Here is a 17,176-nt window from a genome sequence, read left to right on the forward strand (position 1 = left end):
TGAGGACTTATTGGTTGTGCAGGTGAGAAAGATTGAGAAAGTGCTGAAAATCTCAAGTTTTGCAGTTTCTGGAGCTCAACACGGGCGTGTCCAAGGCCATGTTGGTAACACGGCCAGTTATGCTGACCGTGTTAATCAACACGGATCGTGTTCTATTTGCAGAAAAACAAATTTTAAGGGGACACGTTCACAGAAGGTAACACGGCCAGTTATGCTGGACCGTGTTGGCAACACGCCCCCGTGTTGTTTCAACACGGACCGTGTTCAATTTACGAAAAATTAAATTAAAGATGGACACGTGCACAGAAGGTAACATGGGCATTTATGCCAGACCGTGTTGGCAACACGGCCCCGTGTTGCCTCAACACGGGTGTTTTCATCAAACTGGTAAGTTAGCACGTTTAAGTTCATTCAACACGGCCCGACTGTGCACTGAATTCCTTTTGCTAAGGTACGCTTTCCTTATTTTCCTCTATTATTATTGGTTGTCGCTAAACAATTGGCTCTGACATATTTTGTCAATTCTGAGTGTGTCTGTTCTATTTCGTTTGTTGGTTTGCCTTGTGATGGATTATGACGAATTTAGACTTGATATGGATGAATTGAGAATTTAATTGGTTAGCACCATGGTTGCCAGTGTTGTGGATTGAATTTTCTTTGCAAGGCATTGAACGGTTTAACTTTATTGAGTTAAATCGTTCGTTTTGTCCATTTTATGCCGTTATGCTGCCAAAATTTCGTTGATCCTTAGCACTAAAAATTTCTTTTTCAGGTACCATGTCCACTAGATGAGGATCAGGAGTTTACAAGAGGAGGCGAACCGATGGTTCCTTTTCCTCTCGATCTTCAGGCGCTGCACCGACTAGTTCAGGCCCAGTTAGACCACCGCAGCGCCATAGATTCCTACTTTTCCACGGGCAGCCCACCTTCGAGCAAAGATACCAGTCGATGAGGCACAAAAATTTGGGAAAGGGGCGTAGGATAGACTGGCCAGCACTAGAGACCATCGGACTTGCAACTGCAGTCCGCCGATACCTTGAGACACCCCCGTTTTAGCTTTTCTTTGAGATAGTTGAGCCGACGTATAGGGAGTTGACTGTGGAGTTTGCTAGCACTTTCTTTCTGCAGAGCCAGTTGCGGGACTTTCAGTAGCCGGATGCTATTAGTTTCAGACTAGCAGAGCGGACTTTCACGATGAATGTACAGCAGTTTGGGGTACACTTGGGTTTGTGGACTGAGGAGGATGTAGCTGGGGAGGTATATAGTGGCTGTATACACACCACATATCTGCAGATGTGGGCTGAGATTTCTGATGACGCTGAGGGGTACAGTGCCAGCCAGTCCAAGGCGTCTAACTTGCCTGAGGGACATCGGTACTTGCATGCATAGCTGACTAGGACCATCTCTAGCAGGGGAGACAGCGGTGGTGTAGTAACCCAGCCGGACCTGTTTATACTTTACGGCATGCACCAGAGCCAGTCAGTCGACATGGGATACTGGTTGGCCAGACAGATCAGTGCCTTCTGTAACAACTCAAAGAAAGTATTTTTCTGTTTTGGGACTTACATTACTCGCTGGCTAGGAGCTTAGGGGTTTTGGAGGAGGCAGTTCCACACTTGACAAAGCTGGGGGTGATGGAGACTTTGGGACTTCCCCAGTTGGTTAGTATAGGGATAGTGACTCGTAGGCGGGGTCCGCTAGGACCAGAGTATAGACTGAGGAGTGCTCTCTTGGCAGCACGCGGAGAGGAGCGACCTGGCCCACGAGCCCTTGGTACACAGGATGTTCCACCTCCTTCTTCTGATATTCCAGAGTCTTCCTCCAGACCGTCTACTCCAGCTCCTTCTGGGTCTTCTTCAGCTGTTTTAGGAGTCTCCCCTATTGAATTTAGAGAGCTGCAGCTTAGAGTGCAGAGGTTGGCAGAGGAGCAGCAGCAGCACTTCATTCGAGTAGAGGCTTTTCAGCAAGACCTTTTACAGTGTCAGGCTGAGTTTCAGAGCCAGATGATGGCTCAGTTTGAGAGGCAGAGGGTTATGCTTCAGGCCCTGATTGAGCAGGGAGGTAGGTTAGAGGCCTCTATGGCCACTAATATTTTTGATGATATTTTTGCTACAGATTATGCCCCTGCCAGTCCGCGGAGCCGGGTTCCAGTACAGAGCCATTTTGACATCCCTCTAGCGGATGATCCAGCTGACCCTTCTTCTCCAACTGAGCATCCTTCACCAGAGCAGCCTGACGAGCCTCCTACCGACACTGTTCCTGCTGACCCACCAGCTCCTGCAGGTGACACTACTTCCGACCCTCAGCGAGTAGCCACTCCTCCACCACAGACTAGCCAGCGCCCTGATATCCCTGATGATGCACTTCTTTTCCCTCCGGAGCCATAGTCAGGACAGTATTAGTTCTTTTTCCTTTTTCATTTCTTATATTGTTTTTTTTTTTTGTACACTGAGGACAGTGTGTCCTTCAAGTGTAGGGTAAATGATATTTATATACACTTGTTTTCTTGTATTTTGTTTATCTTTTAGCTTTATTTATCTTGTGTGTTTTTTATTTTGTTTTTATTTTTCTTGTATATAAAATTTGGATCCTTTTCTAGTGTATATATCGTATTTCATTCATCCCATCTCAGTTATTTATTTATTCTTTGTGCAATTTTTTGTAAAATTTTGAAAAGTTCACTTTATTTCGATGCTCTTACTGTTGACTTGCTTTTGAAATCCTGTTTATGTCCATGTGATCGGGTAAAACTGATAGTGTTGAGTCTTGCGAAAGAATGTAAGTTAATTAGTTTGAGTTTTGCACTAAATTGCTTTGGTTTATTTAATTCTGTTTTGATGATTTTTGTTTGGAACCTACTCAAAAAGCACACTTGTGAGAAATTGAGCCTCAATTGTAAGCATACACTTTATATGCTTTTATTTATTTCTTGTTGAAAGTGTCAATTATTGTCTTTACTTTTAGAATTTGCTCGGTAATGCTAATGAGGGCCACAATGAGAGTTTAACACTTTAGTATGATAAAGGCACTTAGGTTTTTCATTCTAGTAGATAACCCCTTCTTTCATCATTTCTATCATATTTCATTACCACTTAGTTTTATTCTGTTTTGGGTTATGATTTTGCATATGAGTTGTTTTTATTGGGAATTTTTATCTTGGGAATAGCGTTGGAAACTTGTAGTAGCTTCCATCAATCCAAAAGAAATTCACTCTATTATGTGAATGTTTCTTCCCTTATATATTGTTTAATTGCTTTTGGGAGTTTACATTTTGACTTAATTCCTATTTCCCACCTTGGACTACTGTTCATTGTTTATCCCTTGTGATTATTGTGGCTTGTGTGCAGGTCATTTATCTCATTGCAGAACATCATAGGTTCAACTTTTACCAAATCTATCTACCCCTACCTAATCCCCATTACAACCCTTATAAAGACCTTTTGACATGGTTGTTGAGTCTCCATAAGTGGTAGGAGTAGGATTTAAGAGCAAGCATATAGTAAGCAAGGCAGTATTTGATGCATTGAGCGATTAAACACTACCATTTAAACACTTTGAGTGATTTAGAGTGAATCTTGTGAGGAGTTAGTTCTGAATAATTTTGTTGAGATAGTATTTTGTGAATCATTAGCATCTTGGTTGTGATACTTGAATTGATTGCTTCGTTTCTTTTTGCTTGACTTATGCTTGTTAAGGATATGTGCAGGGGCTCTCTAGCTTGTTTATCAGTTTAAGTGTTGTTCCTTCGTGGTTTATTTTCCTTATTTTACTTTTGATTGCTTGAGGACAAGCAATGAGCTAAGTGGGGTGATTTGATGGGCGTAGAATACACACATCTAAATGGGGTTTTTAAGGCTGATTTTATGTATATTTGTATGTGAATTGGTCCCAACACTCACCCTATACGTCTGTTTGTGTGCATTAGGTCCAAAAGAAGTCAAAGAGTGATAAAGGGAAGAATTGGAGCAGAATTGGACGTCAAAGTTGCCGAAACAAGTCAAGTTTGCGCATGAGGAAGCTGAACACGGCCGTGTTGGTTTTAACGCTGGCCGTGTTCCCAACACGTTCTGAAGAGGAACACGGGCACCAAAGCGGGCCATGTTTGCGCCAGCTGGACAAATTAATTAAAAGAAAGAAAAGAGGGAAACGCGAAAAGAGAAGGGAGGACGTCCCAAACTCTATTCTTTCTCTCTCTAAGGGCTTTCTGAGCTGGAACTAAGGAAAAAGGAGACTTGGACCAAGGTTTCAATTGGATTCTCTTCGATTGAAGATTGGGCAAGGTTCATTGATTGGTTTCAATTCGAGCAAGAGGAACAATAATCAATTCAAGATTGGGCAAGAGGAATTGGAGCTGTTTACTCTCATCCAAAGGTGTATTCGGGTTTCTCTACCTTTACTCATTGTTGTAATTGAATTCTTATGGGTTTTGATAATGAACATGATTAGCTAAACATGTTAACCCATTGGGGGTTCTTTATCTAGGGATTTTTATACTTAACTTTTGAATTGAATGTATTGATTTTCAATATTGGTTTGCAATGGAAATGCTTATTGATTTGTTCTTCATATCTTGTTGAATGATTATTGGAATTTGAATGTTCTTGCGAAAGACGTTTACATTTGGATTGTCCTTTGCAACCTAGAATTGAATTCGCCTAGAGATAGGGTGTTCGTTCTACCGGATTGAGAATTAACAACTCTCAATAGTGTTAAATGGTACATAATGCTAATTTGGATAATTAGAGTTAGGAAGAGATTTCAACCTAATTAATCTAAGTTAAGATGTTAGTGTCCTTGAGAAAGGTGTTAATTGCGTAGAGCTTTTCCCACGAAAATTGAATTCAATCAATCAATTCCATCTTTAGTTTCCATTCCCTAGAGACAAGAATTCCAAGGGGTTATTCCTAAGGGGTTATTCCTTAACTTGAATTAATCCTTCCCTAGTAGTCGTAGTTAGATAATAATTAGAGTAACTTTAGTTCATTTTGTATTTAGCATTCAACGCCATTTTTAAGATTAGATAACAGAGAAGATTGAGTAGGTTTAGGTTCACACGTTCTTTGGGGAATACGACACTTGGTACTCGCCGTTAGCTATACTCCACCGACAGGTACACTTCTCTCTTCCCTATTTTGCAACTCTTTTATCCTAACTCTCTCCTATCTCTTCTACAATTAGAAGAGAGAATAAGAAGAGAGAATGTTTTGGGTGGTCCCCTAGGTGCACATAATATGTTCAAAATCCAATGGTTGTTACCCAAGTCTTCTCTTATTAAATTTCAGCGAATTTAACTTTCCTGATTTGACTGACAAAATTAAATGTTTCAATGATTTTGAAGAGAAAAAAGAAATTTAGCAGCTTCAATTTTATGATATAAGTTTAGCCACTGAGAGTGAAACTAACCTAATTATAAATGGAAACTCTTAGCCAACACTAATTCTAGAGCATAGAAAGAGAACAGGCGAGCCCTCTCTTTTTTGCTATGAATATCGATGAGAATGCGAATGCGTTCCATCTCCAATGTCATTTAAATATTGAAAAACACCATCAGATGGACATGCTTGTCAAATCAGGTGAAAAAGATATGAACATCTACAGTTGAAATTTAAAACATGATCAGATAGCAATGCCTACTATAGGAGATTTGACATCACAACAAAAAGGATCCTACAAGACCATTACAAGGACCTAGAAGAGATGTTTGGAATAATAGCACTCAACATGTCAACATGAATATATTGATGTAAAAAGAAAAAACTTGAAGGAAGCAAGCATACCGACAAATTATGCACCATAACATTTTGAACATCTTGCATCTGCAATTCTGCCTGTGAAAGGGCAAAAAGGGTTGAAAACCTGTATTAATAGTAACTATTACAAAAACCAACTTTTGGTAATATATTAACCAGCTTACAAGATCTGCACCAAACTATCAAAAATCGGGACAAACATTAAAATATTTTTCTCATCCTCACAATCAACCTCCATTATATTCAATTCCACTGCATATATACCCATGAACTAACCAAACTGTCTAAAGAAACCTTCACCATCTGCACTCTAAAACAAATCAAAAAATTTGAACATCACAGTCTTGGACAAACAATCCCCAAATGGATGGTATAAAAGCATCCTTGAACATATAATATAACTAGCAATTTGCTCATGCTATTGTATGATTATTTTATTTATTTTATATTTAAAATTTTAATTTTACATATTATTATATAATGTTATTTATAATGACTAATATAGTATAAAATATAAGTTTTACTTTTATCTTTATGATATTTCTATTAACATCTATATTAGTCATTTATAAAAATCAAATAATATAGTCTCGTGAAATTTTTATATTTATTATATGCTAAGGCAAATAAACATGAGAAGTATATATATTTATCAACTTCAATTTTGTATCTATTTCATTATACTAATAAATTCTCATATGTCCATATACTAATTATTTTTAAAAAATCAAATTGTTACGTTTCTTGCTATTTGTTTTTTTTATTATTATTACTTTTTAATATCTCATACATATAAATTGAAACTTTTTTCTAATTACTATATTCAACCAATAAATTTTCAAACGTGTCACAAATTTCTTTAAACTTTTTATGATCCACATTTATAATTTTTATTCTTTTACTATTCTATTATTATTTTTTATTTTTATATATATAAATATATATTTTATTTGGAAGATAATAAGATTTATTATTAATAAGTAATAGCTTTGATAATTATTATATTTATTATAATTACATTTTAAGAACATAATGATCTTATATTTAAATAAGTCAAAAACTTTTACCATTAGCATTTAAGATCACATTTAACTTTTTTATAAATATTATAACTAACACTTTTATAAATATGTCATGTGTTATTTTCTCATTGGAAAAAAACATGACATGACTTCATAAAATTCTACCACGTGAAGTCTTATGGGAAAACTTGGCCTTCTTTATATATATATCATAGATTTCGGATGGCCTTGGTCAATATTTGAGCATGTTAGGAGGTAAGTTGATCCAGAAGAAAGTTAATAGCTTTCATAGATAAGCCTTTTGCCATTTCGTAAAAAAAGTCACTTGAGCACGTTGACTGTTTGTCTTCTGCCACTAGATGCAGCCTATCTATAAGGTGAGCTGCCTGAATACTTTTATTTTAGTGTCTAAACCTAGTCTTCAGTTTTCTCCAATACTGTTATTCATGTATTAGATGCTGCCATGGCGCAAACATCATTCTTCCTCCACTAGACTCTAAAACTCTTTTCCCAATAACTGAAACTTTGTTTCAGTTTAATCCCAAATTCTGTAGATAAAAATGCATTCATTCAAAAATAGCACACTGTAATAGAAGTGGCCCATTATGAACTTTTATGTCAAAAGAAATAAAAGAAAAAATCGTGTTTGTTTATATCAAAGGTTCTAAACCATTTTTGGCATTAATGTTAATCCATGTGGTTACTTTAAACAGCCAATGTTCTGTGGAGTACATGGAGAAAAGCTTTGTTTGATGGTATAATCTCTCGCACAATTTTTTACAAAAATGCAACAGCAGACTGTGACTTTTAAGTATCTTCCCCAAGAAAAAGGAATTCTAGGACTCCACCCAGATGTGACCTTTACCCATTGCAATCAACATGAAAAAGAAAAAATATTCGTAGCTACTAACATATAACTAAGGCAATGATGGCTTCCAATTTTTAACAAATGGCCTCCTTTGTTAGAATGAAGATAACATTCTAACATTAATTAAGTATAGGATTGCAAAATTCAACCTTTTATATGTGACATAGTTGCATATTTAATTTCAAACATAAATGCACCATACTGATTGCATATTTAATTTCAAACATAAATGCACCATACTGAGCTTGCAAGTCAATCAACTTTGCAAATCAAGTTGAGCATGTACCTGTAATGATTTTGTTAAATGCACCACACTACGCTTGGTTGCCCCATATGCAGCAAATCTAAGGGAAAAAAGGAAACAAACAATTGATTGATAGTCAACAAACTCTAGATTGAAAATTGAAAACTGCAGTTACTACTTACAATAGCTTGACAGTATGAAGAGGCAAATAGATATTATCAAGGGTGAATATTTTCAGTCAAAACCAAGTTATTCATTTGAAGTGATGCATTTTGCTATAATGGTTCCTTTATTTAAAATTATTGTACGGTTCTATTTATGAAATTTTCAGATTTGGATAGTTTTATGTTTTATTGTCTCAAGAAACCAAATTAATGACTTTCATTCTATAAATAATTCATAAGTTCCTTTAATTTTTCTTTTTATTATATAGAATGAGGCTTTTATAAATTTCTTGGCCTAAACTTTAAGCTCATCTCAGAAACTCCATTTTGGGCAAACAATAATGTGCTATTAAGAACTCGAAGCACAATAAGTTGGCCATATTGATTTATAACATGTGATTTGGTTAAGTTTAACTTGGTTAGCTCTTAGTCACACCACTGCACATGTTATGCTTCCTACTTTGTGGTAGGAAGCCCTTTATTGCACCTTTTGATGCTTTCTTCCGGTGGCCATTAGAATTGTTCCTAGACTTCTCCTCTCATTTCTTCCCTTCTTTCCTAAAGTCCTCATCTTTTTTTGCGCATTTATGTATATCCTAATTTTCATCTTCTTTCTCCTCCCCCCAGTCTAATTTGTTTTGTCCTTCATTTCTACTTTTGTCTATTCTATTCTACATCATTAGGCACATCATACTCCTGTCACAAGATGAAGATAAAAAAGAACATACATAAAATTGGTCCTAGAACGAAGATGCATCGATTGGAAATGGACGTAATATAGAAAATATTACAAGATGTAACTAATATGTGGAGGCTGTGACTTTTGGCATTAACCTAGAGGGAGTAATACAGGCAGAGTTGTCTCAACTAAAGAACCAAGTAGCGGAAGTAGCAGTTGCAGAATGGTCACGAATAACAACCTGTGACGGCAGTGGCTACAGGAAGTAGGAAAGAGCACACGGTAACAGAACAAGGACCTCCTTTTCACACAATCTCACAGAAGACTCAATCCAGAACCCATTAGTGGGATTGAGGGTCCCAAACATCACCTTATCATGTCCATGCCTCTACTTGGGCTGCTAGCGTGATGTTTGATCAATTACTTTCAATTTAAACAGACAAATTTAAAACAAGATTTTCATTCATCTTCATCTAGGTGACTTGGAATAAAGAGAGAGCATGTGCAGCTCTTAGGGCACTATATAACTTGAGATCCAGAGTACAAACTGATAACCCTACTATTCTAGTAAATCTGGCTGCCATAGTCTAGCAGAGAGTTTCATTTATAATCAAATATCATTTCCCAATCCTTTTCAATTAGTGATGAACAACTTGATTCACCAAGCTATCAATGATCAAGGCCTTAATGGTGGTAGCATGAAAAAAGACAAACAAATAAGTATTTGCATCACACTACTGAGGGCTGCTAGAAAGAGTGGAGGTATTAACGCCAGAAGTGCAGAAATGGCTCATAACATATGTCGCATAACGTTTTTTAAGCATCATCTAGAACAGGGATGCAATATAGGTTTATAACCTAATATTCTATATACATCAGTTTCCTGTTAGCCCACAACAATATTGTTTTAATAGTCTGTCCAAGAAGATCATATCACTTCACAAATAACAGCAAAGCAGCAGCACGTTAAATGTATTAGGAACTGGCAATTTCTGAGGTTAAAAGGGTTAATGCTGAAGAAGGAAATCAAAAAGAAATACCTTGGGGTTGGTCGTCCATCAGAACCAGCTCCATCAATATTGAAAATATGACCCCCTCGTGGTTGGTTCGACATCATTTTAATTGCCTTGAAAATCGTCATTCATGAGATATAGGCCAGAAAACGCCACTTAAGAACAAAAAGAACCTTTTACCTCTCGACAACATATCATTAGACCGAGGGTATTTGTAGTGACAACTTCACTGCATAAAAGTTCAAGGAATAAATAAATTCAAAGTAATAAAAGTCAAAAAGCAAAAAATAGAAAAGAAAACATATTAATGCCTACATAAGATCTTCATCTGAAGCTTCTGCCAAAGGCTTAAAGTTATATGCATTTGATCCTGCATTATTGATCTGCATCAATCTCAACATGAGCACTAAGAGTAACAACCAAACTAAGACTGGTCAGATAACCAGATTAAAACATTTCAAAAAAGAAAAAGAATCATTTGAAATAATTATAGGCTATCCTCATTTTTGAAAGGAAAGTTTGTATTTGACAAGCAATTTTTTATGTCAACCGTATATGGATATTTTTGTCTAACACACAATATGAAAGCATAGAGTAGCTGGAAATGAAGTCCAGAAACATCCAAGTTAAATACCCATATATCAATGTATTTGAGGTTTTCCTGTGAAAATGCAACTAAATCTTTCACGTCCTGTCCTTCTCTTACATCACATTTTGTACCCTGTAGAGAAAAACAAAGGAAAATAACAACTGTGTGGAGGGAGAAAAAGATATAAGAAACAACAACAGGGGAATAAGTCATGGAGGAGGTACCCACACATGCTGCTCTCCAAATTCTTCTCTCAGGTTCTGAACAGCAGATTCCACCCTCTCAGCTGTCAAAAAACAATAGTGAACACTAGCCATGTGGTAGTTTGCTAGCTCAGAATATTTCTTGATAGATAACTAAATATGTCAAGCACAACTATTACATGCGTTCAGATCAAAAGGGACTTCATGGTTAGGATCCAAGCCACAGGTATAATACATGTCAAGTTAACTATTTTACGATCTTCATGGCTCTAGAGATATCAAGCCCAAGAGCATGGACCTGATAAGTTTAGATTTATCACATCCAAGTTAAATCCTTATAGTCCTAGTTCCCTAACCATATATAAATAAGTTAGAAACGAAAATATGGAGTAAATTGGAGAGGAAAGTTACTTCTTCTTTTGGGAAGAAGTGGAAAATAAAGTGCAACTGAAAACAAAGTACTTTCCTCTAAGAACAATCTCTTTAATTTGGAGAGATAATAGTGAAAGAATAGAGGAAAGAAAATAATTATCTTTCCATGGTTCCCAGTCATCCAAACAAGAGCAAAGAAAATAATATGAGAATCCCACACTTCCCTCAACAAAACCACAAACCCTATTATCCTACCCCACATTCGCCATACTTTTAGAAAGAACTCACAAATCTCAAAAATGCCCCATGCTCCTACCAAAAGAATCCTGTAAACAAGAAGAGGTTCCAAGGCACTTAATCCCAATTAATGAAAAATTAATTCATCATTCATCATTCATCAGGTTATCACTATCACCAGCCAGTCTAAATAGTAATGAATATTGTATTTTGAGAGGAACAGACACATGAATGGCAATTGCAAAAAAGCAAATTGGAGAACTTCTACATAAAATAAAAGCTACATAACAAGGAATTCATCTCAATCCCTTTTACTGTGTCTTAAAGCTCTTTGTCATGAAGATGTCTACTAAATTAGAAATGCAACAATTTGTCCCCACTTCATAGTAGCTCGTAAAACAATTCCCTAAAATCTATTGGATTTGCCATATTAACTTTTCTCCTCCATTTCAATTGGATGTTTAGCCCCTTCTCACTATTTCCTCTTATGTCATCCTAGGACTACCATTCACCTTATGATCTCTTACAACTTCACTGTGCTCCACCTGATTTATAATGCAGCTATCCAAACCATCCCAATCTCCCTTCTCTCAGCTTCTCCTCAGTGGTTGCTTGATGTAGTTTATTTACCTCCCTATTGATATCTACCAAGGTTTCCATCACTTGCAATTTGAACAATTGATTCCTTTCCAATATATCAAAAAATTTCATTAGTCCAGTTGCCTAGGAACATTATGCATCTAGCATGTAAATCCATAAAGTCAAAATTCTCCACCTATTAGGCATATATGAATTAAATCTATACTTATTAAATTAGAATTTATTGAGTTATGGATGTAGGATACCTCTAAAGTAGATTCCACAGTTTAGCAATATGCATAAGCTTTTGGTCCCCAACCCAATGGTAAAAAGCATTTTGAACCTTACAAGTGTCATGACAGAAACATGAGCTATAATGATGTCCACTAAAATGTAAAAGGAATTAGAATATTTAGACTAGGAAATGCATGTTAACCTCCTCAAACAGCACCGCAAGTATGTGGCCATCTGCACACACATATTGCGCCATAACAAGTTACAAAAATATACATCAATCACTTTCTTTGGGACTGTACACTTTGCTTTTTACACATTCCACATGAAGAGACTAATCGCACTTAGCACCGTTTAAATTTTATTGAACTCTTAATTGAACATGTTTAAAATCATAGAGTGTCAATATCCTGGTGCATAGTTCATTTATAGAAATAGATCAAATTGATATTGAAAAACTACTACTTTTACACAAATATTTAGTCCACAAAACTTCAATATAGGCATTGAAAGCGAGACCTTACCTGATCTTGAGCAAATCATGACATTGTCACCAGCCTTGAGAAACTCTTTAGCTAGAGCATACCCTATTCCTGAATTATGCATAACAAATGAATCTCATTTGACAGAAACAACTACCAGTTCAAGAAACATAGATATTTAAGACATTAAACCTTTTTCACTAGTACATAATGGTTCTATTCCTGAAGTTAAGCCAAATGTTTGACAAATGACTTAGAAAGTAAGATATTGATTAGAGATAATGAGAGAGAGAGAGAGAGAGAGAGAGCATGTGTACAACATAAATCACTTACCAGCTAAGTGAGTTCACATTTCTAAGCAAAACAGCAATCTTAAAAGTAAAATCATGAAAATCTACCACCATAAAAATTACTGTCAGTGCTGTATTAGAAGATGAGATCGATATCAACATAGGCATTTTTTAAGAGATTCTACTCCTAATGAACTCTGGTTATTAATCCAATTTGGCACTCAAAAACTCTAAGCTTTAAATGTAAATAATTTAGAAGACATCATTATTTAAATCAAGTACATTTACCTAAGATTACAAGAAACTCGCAGCACTGCTTACAGTAACAAAAGTAAATGCTACAATGATGTGGTCAAACTAAAGTTGAAGATCTACCAGAAATTCGCAGCACTGCTTACAGTATCAAAATTAAATGCTACGATGATGTGGTCAAACTAAAGTTGAAGATCTCCAAAAGGAGCGGCAAGAAGGTAAAATAATTCAACAATAACTTATCTAGCCATCTCATTACAAAAACAAGAAAAAGTTATTGTATTGAAAAGAATATATCTTGCATGCGCCCCTCGACTATACAGAACTTAACTAAAAGCACTTGACCTGACTGAATGGAATTAACATCTTTCAGTTCTATCCAGCTATATTAAGTGGAAACGACATCCTTTCTGTTTCTTCCCCATTTCCATTTCCTTTTATAACATTTTACTTCTCCATATAAGTAAATGAGTTAGCACTTGTACAATTTCAAACTCAAAGGAGAGACAAATTTTAAAAATATTGCACCTCTAGTTTCTAGAAGCAGATTTGCTATGCAGCTTCTCCACAACATCTTTTTGCATATCAATACACCAACAAAATTGCAAAGTAAATGACAAATGTAGAATTCAGAAAGCAAAATTACTTCAAAATTAACCCAACACTCCAACAAATCTCATTTCCTTAAGCTTATAATTCTTATAAATGGTCTTATAATAAACTCAAGTCCTACTTGCAAACACACCCAACAAAAATCAGAGTTATAGACACAGTGCACCATTCCCAGCTTAACTAACTTAGGGTGTGTTTGGAATTACGGTTGGGTGTTCAAAAAGCAGATTTGGAAATTTTTTTATTTAATAATATTGATTTTTTAATCTATTTATAAACTGCTTTTTCCAAACCTGCTCTTAGGAAAAGCATCTATTAACTTGCTTTTTGAAAAAAAACAAAAAATATTCAAAATGAAAATTGAGGTTGGAAAAGCATTTTCCAAAACTCAATGCAAAATTCGCCCTTAATGGAATTCATACTCTTAATTTACAACATTATTTTAAAAAGAAAAAGATTAATGTTAATCAAATGATACCTTAAGAACTCAGGAGCCTTAACAATCCCCATCAATAATAGCTCACGTTATGTTTGGTTAATATCCATAAAATTTATGGAATTCATTGCAAATCCAAAGTTTACGTGCTTTGAATGAAAAGTTAATATGAAATTCAATTAATTAAATTTGTATGGAATTGGTTATAGTTAAACTAAATTCTAACATAATAGATAGTATTTCTAAATGAATCCTACACTAGTTTAGGAACATATTTCATAAAACCAAAATATCTCTATCAACCTTATCATTTCCATTTAACGTTCTCTCTTTTCTTTTTCGAATGAAATAAACATAGCATTAAAGATAATAGAAACCACAGGTTGCTATTTAGTTTCATTTCGTATCTTTTCTATATCAACACTTTAAAAGCAATTTCAACTTCAATTTCATGGAATAATAATAATAATAATAAAGGGAAATTTTGAGAAAAAAAAAAATCAGAAGAGAAATGAACCTTTTGTAGAGCCTGTGATGAGGACGTTGTAAGGAGACACCATAGGCTCTCTATTAACAGAAGAAGATGACTGGCTCCTTTCAATACCAGAATTATCATTATTATTAAAATTGGCAGCCAGCGTTGCACAGTTACTAGTGACAGGCTGCCTTTTATTTTGGCGGAAGATAGCGTAACGGTGGAAATGCGGAGGAAGGGAGGGCGGGGAAGAGAGAGGGGTGAGGAGAGGAATTGAAGAAATAGACATTGCTGCTGGAATTGCATGCAATAATTGCCAATTCTTTTTTTCCTTTCATGGATATATCAATTCCTTTTCTTTGTTTTTGTCCTCCCAAGATAATTATAAATTATAAAATGGTCAATTCTATTTTGTTAATTTGATACCTTATTCGAGTTTCATAAAATTGAGACAATTATAGATTATAGCCTATAATCTATATTTATGGTTCAAACTAATTATAATATTTTGATATTTTAATAACATTAATGATATTTTTCTATCATCTTATAAAATAAAATAGCCAATAGAAAAATATCAAAATAACTATTTTATAAAATGATAAAAAATAATTATTTATATTATTGTAATATTGTAACATTATAATTAATTTAAAAAAAATATTATTTATTTTTTAAAATTCGGTCTAATATATAATTCAGTCTTTGTATTTTTTTTATTATATTAAAATCTCTTTGAATTTTAACAAAACTAACTATTATCTCATTTTTAATTAGTCGAAAGACTAAACTAATAATTTAAAATTATAATTTAATTTTTAAAATTATTATAAGTATCAAACTCGTTTAAAATTAATTTTATTATCAAATTAGAGTGAAATTTTATTTTTAGCACAAGTTAATTTTAGTATCTAATTAAAATAATAGATTTAATATTTTTTTAGCATAATTTAATTCTAAAAATTTAAACATATTAAAAATACTTATATTTATTTTATATTATTTAACTTAATTTTTACTTTTTATATAATTTAACTATAATATATAATAATAATATAATAATATAATGATATTTTTAACTAGAAATATTTGTTTCATATTAATAACTAAGATTAAATTCTATACTAATCTAATAATATTATTATAAGCATAGGTAGTTTTAAAATATTTAAATTTGTTTGAATTTATTGTATTAAACATAAAAAATTAAAGCAAGACAAGAATGTTAAATTTATTATTTTAATTAGACACTAACACTAATTTATATTTAAAATAAGATTTTACTTTAATTTGACGATAGAATTAATCTTGAATGAGTTTTAACACTTGATAATAAGTTTAAAGATCAATTATAATATTAAATTACCAGTTTAGTCATTCGACTAGCAGGAAATGAGGTAGTAATTAGTTTTATTAAAATTCAATAAAATTTTAATGTAATAAAAAAATATAAAGATCGACTTATATATTAGACCAAACCACAAAGGTATTATTTTGTGGATGCAAAGTACACAAATGGTTTTGGTTTTTTAGCTCCTTACCGAGGGATGCATTATCATCTTAATTTGTAGAGAGGATACACATTAATAAATTATAAGGAGCTATTTAATTTTGGACATAAGAAGATGGTGGGTTTCACAATAGATGATATTGTGAAATGAAATGAATATCTTAAGTTACATCATGATTACTAATGATTTTTTATTTATGTATGGTAGTTTTATTGCATTATGATTTTATTATATATAGATGTTCTTTTATTTTTTTTAAACTGACCATCTATTGTATATTTATCTATGTGATTCTTTTTATACAAGTATAAAAGATGAATTCTAGAGTTTTATAGGTGAAATTAATTATCATATACAGTTGTAAAAATTTTGATTGATTATTTACTTTTTTATTGATTCTCATTCTTTTAAATTTTGTTTAGACATTTCTTAAAGCACATAACTATCAAAATAAATAATAAATAATTTGGATGATATTGTCATATTATGCGGGAGCGACAGAGCCACCGAAGATGGTACAAAAAAATTTAAAGATGCTACTGAAGCAATGGATCAAGAAGGGAATGAAGTGCAGTTTAATATTAATTTGGAATAGTAAAGATTTCAAGAACGCTATCTCAAAATTCTAGAAAAAACTAAAAGAGCTAAAAAAGATCCTTTAGCTGATGCAGTCATGGAAATAGCCCACTCATTTAAAGAATATTTGATAAGTAAAAACAGTATGGTATTTCCTCTTCAAGAGGTAGAGGAGGTTCAACTTGTTGAAGTTGAGTTTGAGAATATTCTCTCACTTAATTATCATCATCATTAATGTCAAGCTTCTCAAAGTCACCTACAAATTTGTCAAGAGAAGTGTACTAGACTCATCAAAGACAACATTCATTGACTCCTCAACTACCATAGACCTTTTGTTAAACACTGTATAAGCTTTACTATAGGAGAAATAGCATAGAAATATACCTTCATTAGTTTTGGATGAGAATTTCTTAAGATTGTCCTTAGTGTTTGAGATATAATACTTACATCTAAATACTTTTAAATATCAAATTTTAGGGTTTCTTCCATTCCATGGCTCATAAGAAGTTTTGTTCAAAATGGGTCTTTCGAAAACTCTATTTATTAAATAACACGATGTATTGATGGCTTCGATTCAAAAGTAAGTGG

At 33.7% G+C, this 17,176-nt stretch overlaps 2 protein-coding genes across 7 annotated transcripts in view; one reads left to right on the forward strand and one right to left on the reverse strand.

Annotated features, from left to right (window-relative positions):
* Positions 1-2,499, forward strand: part of LOC125370401 — a 20,407-nt gene extending 17,908 nt beyond the window's left edge. For 2 of the 4 annotated variants that reach the window (XM_048375621.1, XM_048375624.1), the window contains one exon: positions 23-2,499. In XM_048375621.1, the coding sequence (XP_048231578.1) occupies positions 1,635-2,387 (753 nt within the window). In that variant the 5' untranslated portion in view covers positions 23-1,634 and the 3' untranslated portion in view covers positions 2,388-2,499. The remainder of the gene's footprint in view (positions 1-22) is intronic. The other 2 variants (XM_048375622.1, XM_048375623.1) reach the window with 2 other exon arrangements.
* The window catches only part of LOC8285419 (chlorophyll(ide) b reductase NOL, chloroplastic), a 17,573-nt gene extending 2,711 nt beyond the window's left edge, over positions 1-14,862 (reverse strand). The window contains exons 1-10 of one of the 3 annotated variants that reach the window (XM_048375619.1): positions 12,479-12,545; positions 12,157-12,188; positions 11,987-12,063; positions 10,554-10,615; positions 10,375-10,461; positions 10,056-10,123; positions 9,921-9,969; positions 9,768-9,853; positions 7,927-7,984; positions 5,778-5,828 (exon numbers count right to left, since the gene is read on the reverse strand). In XM_048375619.1, the coding sequence (XP_048231576.1) occupies positions 5,778-5,828; positions 7,927-7,984; positions 9,768-9,853; positions 9,921-9,969; positions 10,056-10,123; positions 10,375-10,461; positions 10,554-10,615; positions 11,987-12,063; positions 12,157-12,188 (570 nt within the window). In that variant the 5' untranslated portion in view covers positions 12,479-12,545. Of the gene's footprint in view, positions 1-5,777; positions 5,829-7,926; positions 7,985-9,767; positions 9,854-9,920; positions 9,970-10,055; positions 10,124-10,374; positions 10,462-10,553; positions 10,616-11,986; positions 12,064-12,156; positions 12,189-12,478; positions 12,548-14,543 lie in introns of those variants that run through there. The other 2 variants (XM_048375618.1, XM_048375620.1) reach the window with 2 other exon arrangements.
* Between the last annotated feature and the right edge of the window lie 2,314 nt (positions 14,863-17,176).

The sequence above is a fragment of the Ricinus communis genome, chromosome 6 (genome assembly GCF_019578655.1).
Source record: "Ricinus communis isolate WT05 ecotype wild-type chromosome 6, ASM1957865v1, whole genome shotgun sequence".
Classification (NCBI taxonomy): Eukaryota; Viridiplantae; Streptophyta; class Magnoliopsida; order Malpighiales; family Euphorbiaceae; genus Ricinus; species Ricinus communis.